The sequence below is a fragment of the Nyctereutes procyonoides genome, unplaced genomic scaffold (genome assembly GCF_905146905.1).
Source record: "Nyctereutes procyonoides isolate TBG_1078 unplaced genomic scaffold, NYPRO_anot_genome, whole genome shotgun sequence".
Lineage (NCBI taxonomy): Eukaryota > Metazoa > Chordata > Mammalia > Carnivora > Canidae > Nyctereutes > Nyctereutes procyonoides.
The window spans coordinates 2,878,617-2,898,645 of NW_026575142.1; the positions used below are offsets into that span (position 1 = coordinate 2,878,617).

Consider the following 20,029-nt stretch of genomic DNA (forward strand, 5'->3'; position numbering starts at 1 on the left):
TCTAATTTAAGAAAAATAGTAAATCTAACCTTCTAATAATTTGTTGCTTGAATCTGTGGTGAAATCTTCAGTCTCACTAAAACAAAAGAAAGAGAACATTTCATTTTCTGTGTCTTAATTGAACGTGAAGAAATTACTGGTTAATCAAATGAACAACCTGTCAGTTATTCTTCATATGGAAGAAAACCTGAAATAATTTATCACAGAGTTTCCAAACCAAATGAAATCACTTTTCAATTGACTTTTCCCCCACTTTTAAAATCTTGGTTAAATATACATAGCACGAAATTTGCCACCTAATGATTTTTAAGTGTACAGTTCTGTGCTTGGATACATTCTCATTATTATGCAGCCATCAGCACAATCCATTCCCCAGAACTTTTTCATCCTCCTCCACTGACACTCTGAACCCATTAAATATTAACACCACATTACCCTCTCATTCTATTCCCAGTGACCACTATTTTGGTTTCTGCCTCTATGACTTGACTACCTGAGGCATCTCATGTAAGCGGGATCATGTACACAGTCCTTTTGTGCCTGACTTATTTCATTTAGCTTAATGTCTTCAAGGTTCCTATGCAATGCATGTACCAAAATTTCCTTTTTAAGGCTTAATAATATTCTATTGAATTGAGTACTCCACATTGTGCCTAACCATTCATTTATCAGTGACTCTTGACTCGCTCCCGTGATTTACCTGTTGTTAATGATGCTGCTTATGAATACGAGTGTACAAATACCTGAGTGACTCTTTCCAACTCTTTGGGGTATATATCTAGAAGTGTGATTGCTGGGTCATATGATAATTCTATTTTTTGATAAACTGTCATACTGTTTCCCACAGCAACTGCACCATTTTTATTTTTTAATTTTTTAAAAGATTTTATTTATTTATTCATGAGACACACAAAGACACAGGCAGAGACATAGGCAGAGGGAGAAGCATGCTCCATGCAGGGAGCCCAATGTGGGACTTGATCCCGGGACTCTGGGATCACACCCTGAACCAAAGGTAGATGCCCAACTGCTGAGCCACCCAGGCATCCCCACCCCCCCCTTTTTAAAGATTTTATTTATAACTGCACCATTTTTATTTTATTTTATTTATTTATTTATTTATTTATTTATTTATTTATTTATTTATTTTTTTAACTGCACCATTTTTAATTACCCAACAGCAATGTACAAGGATTCCAATTTCCTCCCTTTCTTGCCAACACTTGTCATTTTCTGTTTCTGTTTGGTTTTGTTTTCTATTTTGACAAGAGATACCCTAATGGATGTGAAACAGTATCTTATTGTGACTTTGATTTGCATTTTCCTAATGATTAGTGGTGTTGAATATCTTTTCATGTACTTATTGCCCATTTGTATATCTTCTTTGAAGAAATATCTATTCAGGTCCTTTGCTCAATTTTTAATCAAGTTGTTTGATTTTTTTTGTTGTTGTTATTGAGTTACAGGAGTTCTTTATATATAGTGACCCTTATTAGATAGATTATTTGCAAGAGTTTTCTCCCATTCTGGGTTGACTTTTCACTCTATCCTTTGGAGCTAAAAGATTTTAATTTTGGTGGAGTCCAGTTTATGCAAATTTTTTGTTGTTGCTTGTGCTTTTAGTGTCATATCCAAGAAATTATTGCCAAATCCAATGTCATGAAGCTTTTTCCTGTGTGTGTTTTGGTTGTTTTTGTTTATTTTTGAGAGAGAGAGAGAGAGAGAGAACATGTGCACTAGCAGGGGGCAGAGGAGGGGTAGAGAGGGAGAAAGCAAATCCCAAGTGGCTTTTCCACTGACCGCAGAGCTCAGTCTCACAACACTGAGATCATGACCCGAGCAGAAATCAAAAGTCAGGTGCTTAACTAACTGAGCCACCCATGTGCTCCTTCCCCCCATGTTTTCTTATAAGAGGTCTATAGCTTTACTTGGATCTTTGATCCATTTTGAGTTAATTTTTATATCTGGTATAAGGTAAGGGTCTAACTTCAGTGTGTGTGTGTGTGTGTGTGTGTGTGGTTATTAGTTTTCCCAACACCATTGTTGAGAATATCCTTTTCCCATTAAATGGCCTTGGCATGTTTATCAAAAATCATTTGGTCTTATATGAAAAATCTATGTATAGGCCTTTTATTTTATTCCATCGCTTTATATATCTGTCTTTATGCCAGGACCATGCTGTTTTCATTACCATGTCTTGGCAGTAGGTTTTAAAATTAGTAAATCTAACTCTGTTCTTTCTTCTCAGCATTGTTTTGGCTATTAGGAGTCCCTTGAGAGACCATATCAGTTTTAGAATGAATGTTTTTCTACTTCTGCCAAAAAAAAGAATGCCATCAAATATAATTCTTATAAAATACTAATACGGGGCAGCCCTGGTGGCGCAGCGGTTTGGCGCCGCCTGCAGCCTGGGGTGTGATCCTGGAGACTGGGGATCGGGATCGAGTCCCATATCGGGCTCCCTGCATGGAGCCTGCTTCTCCCTCTCCCTCTGCCTGTGTCTCTGCCTCTCTCTCTCTCTCTCTGTGTCTATGAATAAATAAATAAAATCTTTAAAAAAAATACTAATACGTAGAATACTTCGTATAATTATTAACATCATAACAATAGTAAATCTTCCAATCCATGAGTTTTTTAATTACTTTTTAAAATTTAAGTATAGTTGACACACGCTATATTAATTTCAAATTAATTTCAAGTGTACAACCTAGTGATTTGACGAGTTTATACATTATGCCATGTTTACCACAAGTGTAGCTACCATCTGCCCCCATACGACACTATCATTGATTATATTCCTTATGCTTTGCCTTTTATTTAACACTCTATCATAAAATAGGTGTTAGATGACTTTGTGCAACTGTACACTAATGTGTTTTGAGCATGTTTAAAGTAGGCTAGGCTAATCTATGGTGTTCAGTAGTTTAGGTGTATTAAATGCGTTTTTGTTTATGACATTTTCTTTTTTTTTAAGATTTTATTTATTTATTCATGAGAGACACAAAGAGAGGCAGAGACATAGGCAGAGAGAGACCATCTCTTTTTTCTTTAGTCCAATTGTTTGCAGAGGCTGCCTTTGCCTATTGTGGGCAGCAAGGTGTGCAGTGGTCTGCTTGCAAAGTGAGACCTTTCCCCATTGCCGCTGGAACTGAGGTCCTGCAAAATACTCAGGGGTCAGGTGATATGGTATTGACTGAGTTTGTGCTGGTTTTCTGGGGGAAGGGCTTGCAGTGTCAAGAGTGAAGTAAGCATGACCGAGAAGAGTAAATCTGCTGAAGTGTTGGGGGATGGGACTTGATCCAACCAAGTTAGGTAAGGAGTGTCAGTGTTGTACTGGTTCCCACAGGTGGCCGTTGTTTATGCTGGGGGCAGGGGAGGGACATGACACCTGACATCTCCTTTGTTCCCAGAGGGGTCTCCTCATGATCCCTGTCTCTCTCAGGTACACTCTCTGACACGAGCAGATCACTCTCCTCCTGTCAGTCCCCTGCATTTTTCAAACTGCTGATTCTAGGCTGTATCTGCATGGGCTGTTTGTCAGGCTGTCTTTTTAAGGGCAGGGGCTCCGCTTCCTAACACCTCTGGGCTGCACCACAGCCAAGCCTGATGATTTTTAAAATAATAGACTTTAAGTCCTGCTGGTTTTAGGAACTCATGAAATTTAGTCCCACTCACTTTCAAGGGCAAATATTATAGAGATTCATCCTCCCCATTTGTGGCTTCTCAGTATGAAAATCTGTTTTCTGCCCTTCTCTATGCCATTGGCTTGCTCCCTACCAATAAAGGCCATTGTCCATTTGGCTCTGAGACCATGTTTTTACCCTTTCTACCTTTTTCAACATGGCCTCTTCCTTGCCTTTAGTTATGGAGTTTCCCATACCAGTCTTCAGGTAATTGCTTATGTTACTTACACTCGCATGGGTGTTACCTACTTGTGTCCACGGGACAAAATGAGCCTAGGGTCCTCCTTCTGCCATCTTCCCAGCCAAACTTCGAGGACTCCCTTCCCTCTGATCTTCTTTTAAATGTTTTATTTCCCAAGAATGCTTCCCATCGTGCTTCTTCCCAGGGTCTTCAATATTCATTGTATACTTTTGGCAGTAATCTCCTGCTCTCAGGTGCATTTTGTAGTCCCCTGTGATTTTCACACACTCTGGCACCCATTAGCTTCCTTCTGTGATTTCCAGGCAGAGCTCCAAACTATGCCACTGTCTCAGTCTATTTAGGTGAGACAGAAACATTCCCTCAGGCAGCCCACGGATAGAAGCACAATACAAACAAGTTCTAATCTGCCTTTTCCATCCCAAGAGAGGGAACTGGGAATTGGGCCATTTCTTCCCAACCGTGTCTTGTCATGTTGCAGAGGGGACTAGACAAATGCAAACAAAAATCTGGAATTTCCTACCATTTTGAATGTGGCTTTTCCTTGATTAGACATTCACTTTATTATTGCAAATATTTGCTTGGTTTTGAGAGCTCATATAAAGTTATTTTGTCAGATTGTACTTGTTTTTCTTTGTTTGTTTTCCCGAGGAAACAAGGGCCTACAGTTTCCTGTTCTGCCATCTTGCTCTGAATTGTCTTTTATTTGATGTTATCTGTGCCCTCTGTCTTCATCATTGATATAAACAATAGAGAGGTGCTTGCATTACTAATGCATTTTAAAGTAACTACTATGCAGGAAAAAGAGGCAATGATGGGTGTCCCCAAAATAGTGCATCAGTGTCAGACAGAAACAATTGCTTCATGCTGTGTGGAAAGAAATGTAACCAGGCAGATTTTTCTTCTCCTATAATTTAAAATGTTACCTCTTCTGGCTTAGGAGAATATTCAGAAACTTGAGAAAAATTTTAAACATGTTTTAGCTCTCCTAGACTTAGTTATTAGATTTCAAGTCTACAGTATGCTTTGCTCTCTCTGTCCCCTGTAATGGCCACACATTCCAGACTTTGTTTCAATAGTCGTCCAAACCTGGATTATCTTCTCATGTAAATGCTCTCTATACTTAGAGGTCCTTTTCAAGATCCATTGTTTTCTAGACTTCATCTCTGAATGCTCTACCTTACACTGCCTCCTTTAATCTTTGAATTCTTCTTACGGGCAGTTATATTGCACTAGAACATTTAACTACTGAAGAGAGTTGAGTAGGAACTCTTTGGGTTGATAGTGCAGATACCATTGTGCCTATGTCCCATTGAAAACAAAAATGAAAACCAAAACCAAAACACACTAGCAAATTCTTGATCCAAGACACTGCTATACTAGCAAAGATGTAGAAACCAGGTAACTAGAAATGAGGGATTACGTAGAAAAGGGGAAGGCCTCAACAAGTCTCCTCAATGGGAAGCTATAGGAGAGAAGAATAAGGAGTGGGGGAAAGAAAGTCTAAGGTTGAATACTTGCCCAACCCTGATTTTACCAGGGACGCCATTCTTCCCATAAGTATAATTTTTATCTCAGACTTCTATTGTTATATTGCTTTAATTTCATGTACCTGGCAGATGAAATCAGATCTTCTTGGTTGTATGAGGATGAACTCATAATTCTATGTATGAAGTAATGTGTTGGTTCATTATTAAGAGTCTTGTCTTCTTTCTGGAAAAGTGAAAACCATGTGTGACATAAAGTACAGTTTGACATGTACTTTTCTCAACTTATTGGCATATTTTGCACTCTAATCTACACTATAATGAAAAAAAAACTTCTAGAGATTACTTAAAAGATGGATGAATCCCATAATTCTAATGAAAAGGTCTCTTTCTGATACTTTTTTTTTTGGAAATGACTCAGGGAAGATGATATATAATATTGGAGTTTGAATAGACTTTAAATATAAACTTAAGCAGTATTCGAAGAATATAATTTTCCATTTCTTCACTTTATAAATATTTTAAATCATATCTTACTGAGTTGAAAAAGAAAAGGAACAGAGACAACTCTGGTCAATTGAGAAGCTTTTCTGGTCAACATTCTTAATATGTCCTCTAATATATTTGTTAGGAATTCAGTGTGATTTTATGGCCATATTTTTTATGAGAATATCTTTATTGTGGAATTTCTTAAAATTTTAAAATAGCTACTATTACTGGGATTATAGTTCATATAATCCATTTTGAGTTTTGCTAATATTATAATGTTTCTTTAGTTATCTATAAAGTCAGCTTTTCTGACTATGAGGCTTAAGAAAGCTATTCTGAAGACTGCATCTGGTTATGAAATAACGCACAGCTTCCCAATTGATACATCAGAATATGTGTTAAGTTACCTGTTAAGGTTATGATTGGAACAGAGTTGTATCTCTGTTCTTTTTCTCTTGTTCATCTCAGTTTTTGCGTATATCCAGGAATCCTATCAACTGGATAATCAATATAATTGTATCACCAGGAAATATCACATCATATATACTTTTCAAAAACATGTTTTGGTACCAGTTTTTGGACAGGGCCAACCTTAATGATCACTGAAATGCCGACTGTCATTTGAGGGGTGTATGATAGTAGGGACAAGAGCTACACCCCATGAGGACAGTGGAGGATATGGGCTAGTTGTAAGGGTGATATTGAAGATATTTTGATGCCTGCTAATTTTGGGCATGTTGGCTAAGTAACTTTTAAGAGAAAGTTGGCTATGTAGCTCACCCAAAAGACACATAGCTATTAAGTGAGAGTCAGGATTGAAACTCAATCTAAATTCATATGGGTCTTTTTTACTTCCTCCGACATTGACCCAATTTCTAGGGCTATCTTACCTATATAAGTTTTCTTTACACAAATATTCAATGGGTATTTACCAGCCAAAATACAAAAGGACTGGGATTTGTTAAATAATAGATTTAAACCATTAACTTGCATTTCTTTTCAATGGTTTCTGTCCTCTATTCTCCTTGGGTTTCTAACTACTCTAGGTCTCTTTCCATTATCTGCTGTCCTTCCATTGAGTTTCATGACTTCGTCTGTTAATGATTTCTTTTATACTATAAATATTACCAGGCTTAGGAGGAGACTAGAACAATTTTGGTATTCTTTTCTGGCTAATTAAGATACATTCTTGGACAGAATTTCTGAAGATCTCTACTCTATGGAAACATAGATATCTGTCACTGACAGTTATGTTTCTCATTCACCTTACTCTGTGGCTTTTTCTCCCAAGAGCCTGTTTCAGTCATGTTTCTTGAGCACGTAGCCATGTCAAGCTCAGCAATAGTTCTTTTAACTTTTCTCGCCTTAGGTTCTATTATGTGATCTGAGGTTGCTTCAATACATTCAATATTTACACCGGATGTGGACTGACAACATTTGCTTAGAGACAAAAATTTTTTCAGGCTGCTTGTGCTTTCTACTGGCTTCGTGGCTTCTTTCACTTGATCTTCAAATTGTTCTAAGGATCCTTCTTGTGTAACCTCTTTCAAAACAACCTCATCTTCAGACATTAGTCCCTCTTCTATGGTATTCACTGAATCTTCTTGATAAATATCATGAGCTACTAACCGAATGATAAGATCTTTTTTGTTCTGAACATCTTTTAAAAGCTCTACCTTGGTGATATCAGGCTTTCTTATATTCTGAAATGAATTTCTGCAAACAGCCTGGAATTGAAGGTAAAACAAGCATTAAAAACAAATGCCTCAATCACTCTTCTTGTGGATCTATTGTAAGATAGCTATTTTAATATGATTTTTAGTTTCAGTTTAAGAAATATTATCTTCAAATGCCATTATACTTGTATATTAGCAGTGTTTTAAAAAGAAGAAACAAATGAAAGTTATAAAAAAACATGCTTGCATCTAGCATTTATTTTCTATGCCAGAGATCATCTTAATCTATCAGAACTTATTCCAAATTATAGAGGAACATCTGACATTGGTTTCTTTTCTTTTCTTTTTTCTTTTTTTTCTTAAGCTTTATATTTTGCTGCGTCATAATTTACTTTTTGTTTTTCATTGACCTTGAAAGTTTTGGGACAGAAATATCTATTTTTCTAAAATTCTAGATCAGCAATCATAGAGAACACCAATGTATATATATTCAACAAAAAAACAAGGTATTGTCTGATCATGGCTTTTAAAGATGATGATGAATAACCAAACTTGTAAAGATTTTTGACTCCTTAATCCCCATTCTTCCACTCCTGATCCTTTGGTTATATTTTCCAAAAGAATCTTCAAAACATAAATCTTAATTTTTTTTTTACCCTCCAAGTCAAGTCTTACTTTCCATTTTCAATGTCTAAAAACAGATTTAAAAAAAGACAACTATAACTAGGTAACAGAATTGCTCTAATTTCTGTAGCTTTTGATGATGCCACAGAACCTCCATCCAAACTGACTTAATAATCGTAGACCCCGACATCCCTTTGTAATATGGTGAGCCAGTTTTTCAGACAATGGTGCCCTAAAAGAATATCTTCTATGGAAAAAAATATAGAAACAACTTTTTAAAGAAATTAAAACACAATTTTGATTTTCTGTGTTAGTAGAGGGAACTAGTGGTTTAGAAAGTGAGGCAGTGACTAAGAGTAAGATTTGTAACAGACAATTTTACAGATAATTAAAAAACAATTTTGAGTAATGTTATTCTAGAGGCCACACAAATTTTACCCCCAAGGGATTACTTTATATAAATGAAGACTACTAAGTAATATGCTAATACAATGATGGGAACATGGTATTAGAACGTTATAGATGTATCAGAACATAGAGAAGAACAAATCTTAGATGTGTAAAGGACTGTCATTTGAGCCAAAAAGTTTAGGGCAAAGCAGATTAAATCAGTGCCTCAGCTCATGATGATCTCAGTATCTGAGTATGAAACATAAAGTACTACTTAACATATTTACTAGCCCTAAGACTTGCTTCAGTGTGTTGTAGGACAGTATTGGGGAAAAAAATCACTTCAAGTTTATGCTCCAGGGAGAAGGGTCCTAGAAAACTTTGTTCATTGTCTATCTAGGCCACGGATTATTATCCCTAAACACACTCAGTCGTCTAATGAGGGAAACCCATTAGTAGAAGGGGATTTGACAAAAATCAAAATGTCTAGGTTAATGTAACTGTATAGGCAGACAATCCCTTTGTCCTCTGCGGTATAGTTTCCATGATACAAGGCCATCGTTTTGGCATTTTTTAAAGTCATAACTGGTTTAATATCTTTGGGCCCCTGGTATGAAGCTTTTGGGCAGAGCTAGGTCCATAGCAAGGGGAAATCAAAATGGCAGCATTAGGGCAGCTGGATCCAGAATAGGGAGAGAAGAGCAAACTGGGCACTTACTGAGAGCATAGAGAAAATTAAGGAAGGCTAATTAAAATGAAATAATAAGAAACAAACATACGCTAGCATTTGTAGTGTAATGTTTGTTACTGAATGTTGCTAAAAGTAAAAAGAGCACTACTGTTGTAGAGCTATAAGTTTGAGAAGTCAAACGTATTTAGGTAGTTTTTGAAACCTCATGTATCCTGATATTCTATTAAGTGGCCTTTTAAAACTGCGTTCGATATCCACAATCAAATACTATCCGAATTACATGAGATTTTGCTTCTTCTGAATTTGCATTGAAGATTAAGATTTCAGTCAGCCTTATTTTACTGTTAAGGGTATGTTCCTGCATTTCTGTTCTTTAAAAAAAAATGCCCATTTAAACTGATTTTCTTAGGAAAACTAGCCTGAGATCTTTAGAGTGAGCCCCCAAGCTGATATGGCAAGTCCCAATAAATTATATGACTACACGGATGAACCCGTGCAACCAGTTTATCCTATTGGGCTTGACAATAACAACAAATAACGCATTCCCATATATCTGTTGGAGGAAGGGAATCACGGAACAACCATGTCTCACTATTCACTTACATTTTTTGCTATTGCTTTTGCGCTTACCTCAAAGGGTTTTACATCCAGTCGTCCCAATCTATTTAATGAGATACGTCTTTCTCTCTTGATCTTTTCTACCTTAGATGTATCTGGTAAGGAGTAGCTTCTCCCACTGATTGATGCTCTTCGCAGTTCAGTTATGCTATGTCCAGTTTTTCTTAAACACTCCATCTTGAGTTTCTCAAGAGGCTCAGTTTTTACAGAAATCACTGCTAAGTGATCTGAGATAATTTCTGGATCTATATTCATTGCTTTATTCCCAATATGAGGAACGATTCTGATCGGAAAATTTTCAGTTGAATCTTGATAGGACTCGTCTTCCTGTAACTCATGCGTTATATCAATAGCAGCATGCTTTTGGGCCTTTTGAATAATTCTATTAACATCTAGATTTCCAAAGCGTTTAGCATTTGGATTCTTTCCACTAACTGCATCTTCTGGAAGATGTGAAACTCCATTAATAATTAAACTAGCCACTTTTTTAGGGAAAACAGTGTTTGTACCTTTTAGATCATCATAAAGTTCCTCCTGGGTTCCAGATTGTTGCAGTACGTTACTATAAACAGAATCAATAACCTGAGAAATCATTTCTATACTTTCTGAATTTAAAAGATATTCAGGATCAGCAGCAACAAGATTAATGTTACTCTGGGAAATTTCAGCTGTCACAGATTTCATCAGTTGGGATACAATTTTGTTTAACTCAGGCTTTGATACTTTTTTTGCATCTTTGCATGAGATACTTTGCAACCTTACTATTTTAGCCAAGAACAAGGCCAGTGCTTCCTCTAAAAGCCTGGCGTCTAGCATAGGATGTTTTTTGGATGAAGACTTTTCCCCGGACTTAAACTCATCAACAATTTTGAGCACTTTTTCTATAATTTTGACAGCTTCCAGAACTAATTCCGAACTTGATACTTTGTCCTCTACTGGAGGTTGAAATTCAGAATTGGAAATTTCCTTCACCATTAAAAGGCCTATTACATCAGAGAGGACATTGCTCCTACCCATCAAATCTTTAAATACAGAAGTGTGAGAGCCAGAGTGCTTTAAAACACTGGCGTACACAGAATTAACCACTTTTTCGATAATTTCGTTGTTAGCTAAAGGTACAGTAGGCAATTCTTTGGCTGGTGGCACAAGTTTTATCATACTTTTGGACATAAATTCTTGTATTGAATTCAATATTTTTGAGCTTATTTTTTGCATGCCAGTTTCTAGAGATTTGGTTCTTTCCTCATCCACATTTGGAAACATAGATAAAAGCTTTGATAAAAATTTTACGGTAATTTCTTCTACTATGTTATAAGGCAGGATATGAACACGTGACGGTTGAGGCTGGGGAACATCAGCCGTCTGGATGACATCTTTAAGAATATTTTCAACGACTTTGTCAACTTCTGTGCACTGATGAGGAGTCAGCTCTCCAGAAAAATAGTTTTGCAATTGGTTGCCGGACACTTCTTGCAGGACTAAGTCCACTATGGTTTCTGAAAGGATTCTGCATCTGCTGGCCACACAATTTTGTATTACCTCTTGTGATCCAAACTGTGACAAGAGATTATTATAAATAGAATGAATCACTAATTGAATAATTTCATCATCATTGGGATGTAAGGATTCTACATATTGTATGGTCATATCTTTATCTTTGGAGATTGCTGTTGTAACTGTATTTAATAGTTTCATTTGAAGGAAATCCAGTTTTGTGAACCAGTTGTACTCAGATGTTTCTACTCCAGCGTCGGAGACTGTTGAGAAAATTTTCCATAAAAGCGCAGAAATCACGTTCCCCAAAAATTTGTGAGGCAGCATGACAGTGTATGGCGATGATGTTTGACATTCTTTGCTGGCTGTGTGTGCCACCTTTTGGATCTTTCTAACAACATCCTTAGATTCCAGAGGCAAACATGCTGACGCCAGAACCTCATCACAAAATATGAAATTAAGCTGATGTTGAAAAATTTCATTTATCACTGCACTGGTTAGTCTTCTTGCTAAATTTTCGCCATTGCTCTTTATATTCTTACAAATGGAGTCTTGAGATTTATATTCCTTCAAGATATTGCATACAGAAGAATGAACAACTTTGTTGACCAGCGTTTTATCAATTACTTGTATTTTATCTAGGAAAGGTATCTTATTTGATGAAGGTTTTTCAGTCATTTTGTGCATGTGTGGCATTTTATCCCCAGTCATTTTCTTAATGTTGGATGATGTTTCCTCTGCAGTTGGCTTTTTATGCCTAGGAGGTGCTTTAGGAACTGAGGACACTTTATCGGCGGGTGGAAAAAACTGATTTTCCTCATGTGGCCTAAATACCTTAATTTGAGCATCTGAAAATGCCTTTAACAGTGAGTCCATAAGTTTCAGAGCTGTGTCATAAAGTTCAGCTTGATTTTCATCATCACTTACATTTTGGTATCCATTACATATTTGTGTTTCTGATGAGGAAGAAAAGATCAATTTGTTAACCATTTCGGTGATAACATCTTCTAAAAATTTAGCGGGAACAATTCCAGGCTTACTTTTTGGTGGGTAGTGAGGACTGTCTGATTTACTAGGTTCACTTTTAATCTCCTTACTTTTCACTTTTTCTATTTTTTTCCATTTCTCTCTCTCGCTCTCTTTCTCTCTCTCTTTATTTCTCTGTTGGTCTTTATCTTCTTTCTCTTTGACCAGGAGATTTTTGTTAATTGAGAGGGATGAATCCCTTGTTGAAACAGACTGTGTAAAATTTTGACCAACGTCTTGAATTACATGTGATGTTGCATCAATTACGAGACTTGGGGGTTTTGAATACTCTGCTGATTCTGCGGAATGATATAGTTCTAAAATATTGTTATAAATGTTTTCGGTGACATTTTGAACATATTCATAATCTGAGTATTGTTCCTCATTCACATCTTTTTGATATGCAGGGTCTTTTCCATCCTCATTGTTTGGCCTTTGGGTAACTGTTTTCAAACCACCTTCTGGTTTGGTCCTTGTATTTCTTGCTTTGGATGTCACAGATAACTGGAAGGGCTTGTCTTCCTTTTTAAATGTATCTACACTTATTTTGTCAATCTTCTCTTCATTTCTTATTTCAACATTTGGTCCAAGTTTTTCCCCCTCATATACTATCATAGTAGCTACTGGAGACTGCGTGTGTACCTTATTATCTTGTCTCTTCTCATCTTTTGTAGCTGATATGCTCGTCTTCTCAATTTCATTACTTTCAAGAGTTACCATCAAATCGGGCTCTGGCCTAGCTTTATTTTTCACACTAGTAGTTAGAGAAGCAACTCCTGATACATTCTCATTACCTGGAACTTCTGTTTTATTTTCTGTCCCTTTCTTTTTATTTGCCGTGCTTGCAGCTGGCATGGATAACACGTTAATCACATTGCTTTCCATAATTCTCGTTATAGAGTTAACTACTGTATCTTGGACGTCACCTTTTTTCATTGATGTCTTTTCGGTTTTGAGACTTTTCTTTCTAGTTATTGCACCGCTGTCTGTTTCCAAAGTGTCCGACACATTTTTCTGGTCTGTGGTTACAGAAGTGTGTTTATGCGATTGCTTTGGCAAAGCAAGTTCGTTTCCTTTCAAGGATCTGTTTATCTGTGTAGAGGTTTGCGGTGGTAGGTGCTGAACCCTTTGGGTGATATTATCCGGATTTAGAAATGAAAAGAAGGTGGAAGACCAGTCTCCTGAAAAAAGTGGTTGAATCTTGAAAGCAGAGATTGCCTTCTGAGCTAAAGCAGCAATCGTTTCTATTACAATGTTACTTTTATCATCTGTCTGAATATCACTAGATCCGTACTTTCCTATGAACTGGTCATACACAAAATTGGATATCTTGTCAACGGTTTCTTTATCAATTGGTGGAAAAGAAAACATTTCCTCGGCTTTTGGTAGAACTTTAATTTTACTCTTCCTAAATTCTCCTATCAGAGAATTTGCGAACTTTATAGCTAAGCCCACAATGTCTGGCTCTAGCACTTCTTTTTTCTTAGAATCTTCAGTAATACTGGGACGGGAATAAAATTTATGAACAAGGTCAACGATTACATCTTCCAAAAATGTAGCTGAATATAGGGTGGGCTGTGTTTTTTCTTTACCAGGTTTACTAAGTACAGACATACGCCCATGATCAGATATGGCCCTGGAAGATGATTCTTCACCATGTAAAAATGGCTGCAGATGATGATCCATGATTTCCTTCATGATGAATCCAGCTATTTTACTGAGGAACGAGCCTTCCTTTTTGTCTGAACCTTTCTGTACTTCAGCTTGAAATTCAGATTTTTTCAAAATGTTATTACATATAGAGTCAACCAAATTCTCAATCACTTCTAATTGCATACTTTCAGCATGCTCTTCTGCTGCGGCGAGACGGACCTCATGTTCAGATATTTCTTTGATAATTTCCTCTGTCAGCTTTGAAGTTGCATCTACAAACTCACAATCTGATGTAACTTCTTCCTCTTTTAGCTCGCTGTCACTGTTGGATGAGGGGAAGATATGCACGAGCAGCTTGTAAATCAAATCTTCCAAAAGGGAACGAGGCAGCACAGTAATACATGACGGCAAGGTATGGCGGTCATTTGTGATGACATTGAGCACATTTCTAATGATATTATCAGCTTGAGGGGAAGAAAAAGAAGAAGACACTAGTTCTCCTGAAACTAGTGATTGCACCTGATAGTCATAAATTTGCTCCAATAGCAAGTGATATATTTTTCTTCCAAAACAAACAGTGTCACTTTGTAGAGCCCTGTATACTTGGATCAGAGATTTATATTCATCTAAAATTTTTTCATAAATTAGGTTGACTGTTTTTTGAACAATTTCTCTATATCCTTCTGAAAAACACATATCAGCATCAAAGTTATCTGCAACTAAAATCTCTGATGTGGTAAACTCCAGAACAATTGAATTTACTAGTGTTGTAACAATGCCAGTAATTTTGGCTTTTACTGTATCTAGGTTTTCAGCAGCCAATAAATTATGTGAGAATGCATAGAGGAGTTTACATAAGAGCTCAGAAATTACTTCCTCCAAAAAGAAAGCCGAATTCACAATGAAAGACAACTCTCTTTGTTTAGGATCTATTGCTTTCTGTTTATGTGTTTGATCAACTGCAGGTGAAAGAAGAGTTTTATCTGCAGATAAAAATGACTGAAGATGGTGGTTAAAGATTTCTTTTATAATAAAACTTGCTATTTTTGAAACAGGTATATTACTTATTCCTTTTTTATCTTTTGTAAGAGATTGGTATAGATCTGAATATGAAAGATCGGCATAAATGGAATCAACCATGGACTGGATATCTTTTTCTGAAATCATACTTTGTTTCCCATTTCCATGTTTAATAATACATATTGCATGTTTTGAAATTATCGACATGATCTCATTTATCAATTTTATGACTGTGTTACTTAAGTCTGATTGAGAAGTATCTGGGTGTTCTGTCCTGGTGGCCAATGGACCCATCTGAGATAGAAGTTGAGTGACAATTTTTTCCAAATGGGTATGTGATAACATGGTAGTATATACTGTTGATGCCTGCCTTTGAAATCTGGATTTGGTAATGTAACATTGAACTCTCTTCATCAAAACATTAGTATTGAGTTTGGAGTGTGATGTAAAAGGAAGCTTTCCTATAAGGTTTGGATGAATTTGGAAATTAGAAGTTTCAGCGAGGATGATTTTGGTCATCCTTGTAGCTAATGTCTTTGTGTCATTCAGAAAATCTTCATCAGGCATTATTTCCATCTCATATTCTTGCAGAAGTTTGCTGTACACCGTGTCAATAATGTTCTTGACTACATCTCTCTCCACTGGAGGCAAACACAATTGTTCCTCAGCATTTTCTAGAATGCTAGCTTCAAATTTTGGGAATTCCTCTGCTATCAAGTCTATGAGTTTTTCAGCTTTATCAAACAGTTCATCTTCTGAATCTCTTACTGATTTTGTTTGCACAATGCCTAACACCCTGTGGAATATTTTGCTTAAAACCCCTGAGACTACATCTTCCAAGAAAGCTGAGGAATAAACAGTGGCATAAAACCACTGCTTTCTTTCATCATCAAAATATGTGTATGATGAAGAAGGTGATAACTTTCCATCCACAAATGGCTGAAGATGTTGGTGACAGATATGTTTAATGATAAACCCTGCTATTCTATCAATAATAATATCATTGCTGCCTGTGATATTTTGCTCAACTGGTTCTTGAGACTCAGAGTTTTGTGAAATATTTTTGAATACTGAATCAACGAGATTCTGAACATCATCTTCTGAATAAACAAACTTAGTCTCTTCATTTTTTGAAAATCGTATTTCATGTTGGGAAATTTTCATCCTAATATCGCTGATTATCTTTGAAGCAATTTCATTGAAATTCACTCTTGATCTGTCTTTTGGAGCTTCTCTGTCTAGAATACTGCTAGATGCAGATGGAAAGATTCTAGATAGCAGTACTCTTATCATGTCATCTAAAAACGTGTATGGCAGCAAGGTGTTATATGGAGATAAACTCTGACTTGACTTGTTAGATTTACTGATGTTACTAAGAATGTCCTGAACAATATTCTCAGCCATTGGAATAGAATGGGAAGATGATGACAAATCCCCAGAAAATAGTGGATGAAGAAGGTAATCTGAAATAGCTGCTACAATTAAATTGGTAATATTTTCCACAAAAATATCACTGCCTTCAGACTCTTTATCAACTTCAGAGTCTAGCCCATGCTGTTTTAAAACATTTCTATAAATCGAGGTGACAAGTTGGTCCACAATATCTGTACTTATTGAAGTGTAAGGCTGTTCTTTGTCATCATATAGAAAATGAATTTTAGCTTTGTTAAAATGGCTATTGATTGAGTTTACTATTTTCTGGGTCATATTTTCTAGTTCAATTTCAGTGTTATGTTTTGGACTGAAAATCCTTGATAAAAGTCTGGAAACAATTTCCCCTACAAATGTATCAGGATATATTCCTAAGGGTGATGGTGTCTGGAGTCTGTGTGACTCTGTGACTTCATTGAGAACCTGCTTAACCATATTTGATACTGCATCCAATGGAATCTTCGGACGAGGTAAACCTTCTCCACACAAGAATGGCTGAAGATGATTATCAACAATCTCTTGGATAATAAAACTGGCTATTCGGTTAATCATAATTGGGCTTCGGCTGACTATACTTTTCTGTATCGAAACAAGAGAGCCAGACATTTGCATGATATTACTATAAACAGAATCCACCATCTTCTGGAGATTTTTTCCAGTACATAGATACCGATTATCATATATAGTGAACAAAATTTTATGTTTTGAAATGGCTGATATAACCTTATTTATTATACAAGTAGACATTTCATTGAAATCGGCACTCATGAAATATTTGTTTCCCAAAGAGGAAGCCTTGTTGGGTAAAGGAATGAGTAGAGATAAAAGTCTTCGGATGATATCTTCTAAAAATGAATGGGACAACATGGTACTGTAGCCTGTTGAAGAACTGAATGAGGAAGTAAATTTTCTCAGTTTATTATGAAGTTTCTGCAATATAATTTCAGCTTGGAGAGGGTAATATGAATTTAGTGCGAGCTGTCCTCTGAAGCAAGATGGGAGTTGGTAGTCTAGAATCTCTAACAATATGCCATTAGTTATTTGTTCTGCTAGTGAGGTATTGTCACATGCTAGATCATCATCACAGGTCACTCGCAATTTATATTGCTGAAAAACATCACAATAAACGGAGTCAACAATTCTACTAATAGTTTCCTCATGGATTGGTGGAAAACACAGCCTTTCTTCAACTTTCCGTAAAACAGCGACCTGTGCTTTATTAAACTCTTTCACTATGTTGTTGACAAATAATGTATTCATCTCATTGAGTCGGCCCTCAGTGATTTCATTTTTGCCCCACAGTGAAGTAGAGAGATTAAAAAATAGTTCAGAAATTATTTCCTCCAAAAATATGGCCGAGTACACACCTGTATTTATATCTCCTGGATATAGTTTATTATGGATGGGTATTGTCTCCATATCATTTGATCCCTGTCTCTTGAGAGGAGACACAAAAGTAGAATTTACTGAACATTTCTTGCCAAGTGGTGCTTGTATTTTGGAGCTAACCCCAGTGGGATTATTCAGGGAATCCGTCAAAGCATTACCATCATAACTCATGAATCCTAAAAAGGCTTTACCTTGTCCTAATTCTGTTAATTCTGGCCTGTTTGCCTTTATGAAACTAGCCTGCATCTCTCTTCTTGTGCATGCAAAAGGTGGGGTTTGGGGGAGCTGTACGCTGTGATGTAGTTTCTCCATCAGTGATTTAACCAAGTTGTGGGAAATAATAGTAAGCATAGAGTCTGATGATAATAAATCTTGATCTATTTCTGCCAGATTTTCTAAAAAGTTTGACATATAATCCTGATTTTGTTCACAGTCCATTGCTCCCTTACAATAATCAAATTCTTCGTCTACATTTTGCAGTGTTTTTAAAAGTTTATATTCTTCTGTTGATATTTCATTGGATAGAGGGCTATTATCGAGAGAAACCGTGTTTGTGCATTTTTCCAAAAGTGTTCTGATAAGTTTCTCACACACGACATTGAGAAGAAAAACTGATTTGGGGGTGAGGCCTAAGTTATTTTCAAGAATGCCGTTACTTTGCTGATCATTTGAGGATGAGTAAAATGTTCCTGCTGTTTTACCAGAATTCATAACGTCATCTGGATGTTCATCTGGTAAAAATAAATCTAAAACAATATTAAAAACTTTATTGACTACTTCTTTGGATTCATGAGTTTTTAGGGTACCAGCCAGATTGTCTAACTTACGTGCCAGATAATTTAATTTACTTTTTTGAAGGAGAGGATCAATTTGGTAATTAGATGATTCCCAATCTTTGGAGCCTTTCTGTCCTTCCATGGTATTTGTTTCATTGCAAACAGTCACCCTATTTCTTCTAAGCATGGAAAATGATTTTCTGCCATTGCTTTCAAGGTGATGGTTTATTCCAATTTCTTTGGACATTACATGAATCACTCCTGTTAAGAGATCTTGAAAGAGATTATCAAAGTCATCAGGAGCTACTCCCGGGCAGTAAACGTACTTTGTTTCTAAAGGAAACATTTGCAGTGCGGTGTCAACCTCTATAATGTTACTCTTTAAAAGGATTTCAGTAATGGTATTGGAAATACTTAGAGCAAGTTCCCCAATAGAAATTGACCTGCTTTCAAACATTTGAGAATCAATTGAAATAATCTTGTTAAATGATGCAATTTGGCTTTCCAATGTTTTCCCTTTGGCTCTACTATCTTTGATGTTACCAGAAATGCTTGAAGTTAAACGGCAAATAACAGACTCAGTGAGATGGTCGCAAAACTGATTAAGTGAAGAATCATTGTAGATACTTCTTAGAGGCTGTTCTGAGTCACATTTTTTACTTGACAATGTAGAGATAATAGACACCTTCTCTTCACTGGAAGCTGGAAAAAAATGACCACTTTTAGCATGCATAAAAAGAAATATGTACAATTCAATGTATTGGTAATTATTTTCATATGACTTTCTCCTCTGGGATATCTCACTGAAGAAAAAACGTAATCAGGAATGAAACTGAGTTTTCACCAGAAATTTCTTTCCCATCTGTAGACTCTTAATTTTAGCCAGGAAATCAAGTAACCCTGAAGAATTTAAATCTCCCAGTTAAGTGCTGATATCTGTCTTGCTAAAATGGGTTAGGGGCCCTAAGAAGCTGGAAATCATGGAGCAGAATAATGGTTTCCTAGTTTAATGTTATAATCTAGCTTATCTGCCGTGATCTCTAGAGAGATCATGTAATTATTTAAAATTATTTTTTCAGTGAAAACATTTAATGTTAGGCTATCCATTACTTTTTTTCCTAAAAAAATATTTATTATTTATTCTTATTTATTTGGGGGAGGAAGTTTTTTCCCCCCTCAAAACTTCCTCAAAACATAATCATCTATTATGTCTCTGCATGCAAAATCAGGCAACACTCCGTGGAGATGGGCAGCTTTTTAAGCTGAGCTTTGACTGCTAGATAGGATTTGGTTATGTTGAGATGAAGAAAGTGAGGAAAGCATATTCCAAGAGGAATAAGAAGCAGAAGTAAAATCAGTGGAAGGCCCCAAACATGTCTGAAA

General features: G+C 36.2%; 1 protein-coding gene across 1 annotated transcript in view; it reads right to left on the reverse strand.

The window, feature by feature from the left end:
- The window catches only part of FSIP2 (fibrous sheath interacting protein 2), a 72,522-nt gene that overhangs the window by 4,623 nt on the left and 47,870 nt on the right, over positions 1-20,029 (reverse strand). The window contains exons 18-21 of the mRNA XM_055308324.1: positions 9,870-19,348; positions 7,124-7,585; positions 5,495-5,595; positions 30-76 (exon numbers count right to left, since the gene is read on the reverse strand). Coding sequence (XP_055164299.1) covers positions 30-76; positions 5,495-5,595; positions 7,124-7,585; positions 9,870-19,348 — 10,089 coding nt within the window. The remainder of the gene's footprint in view (positions 1-29; positions 77-5,494; positions 5,596-7,123; positions 7,586-9,869; positions 19,349-20,029) is intronic.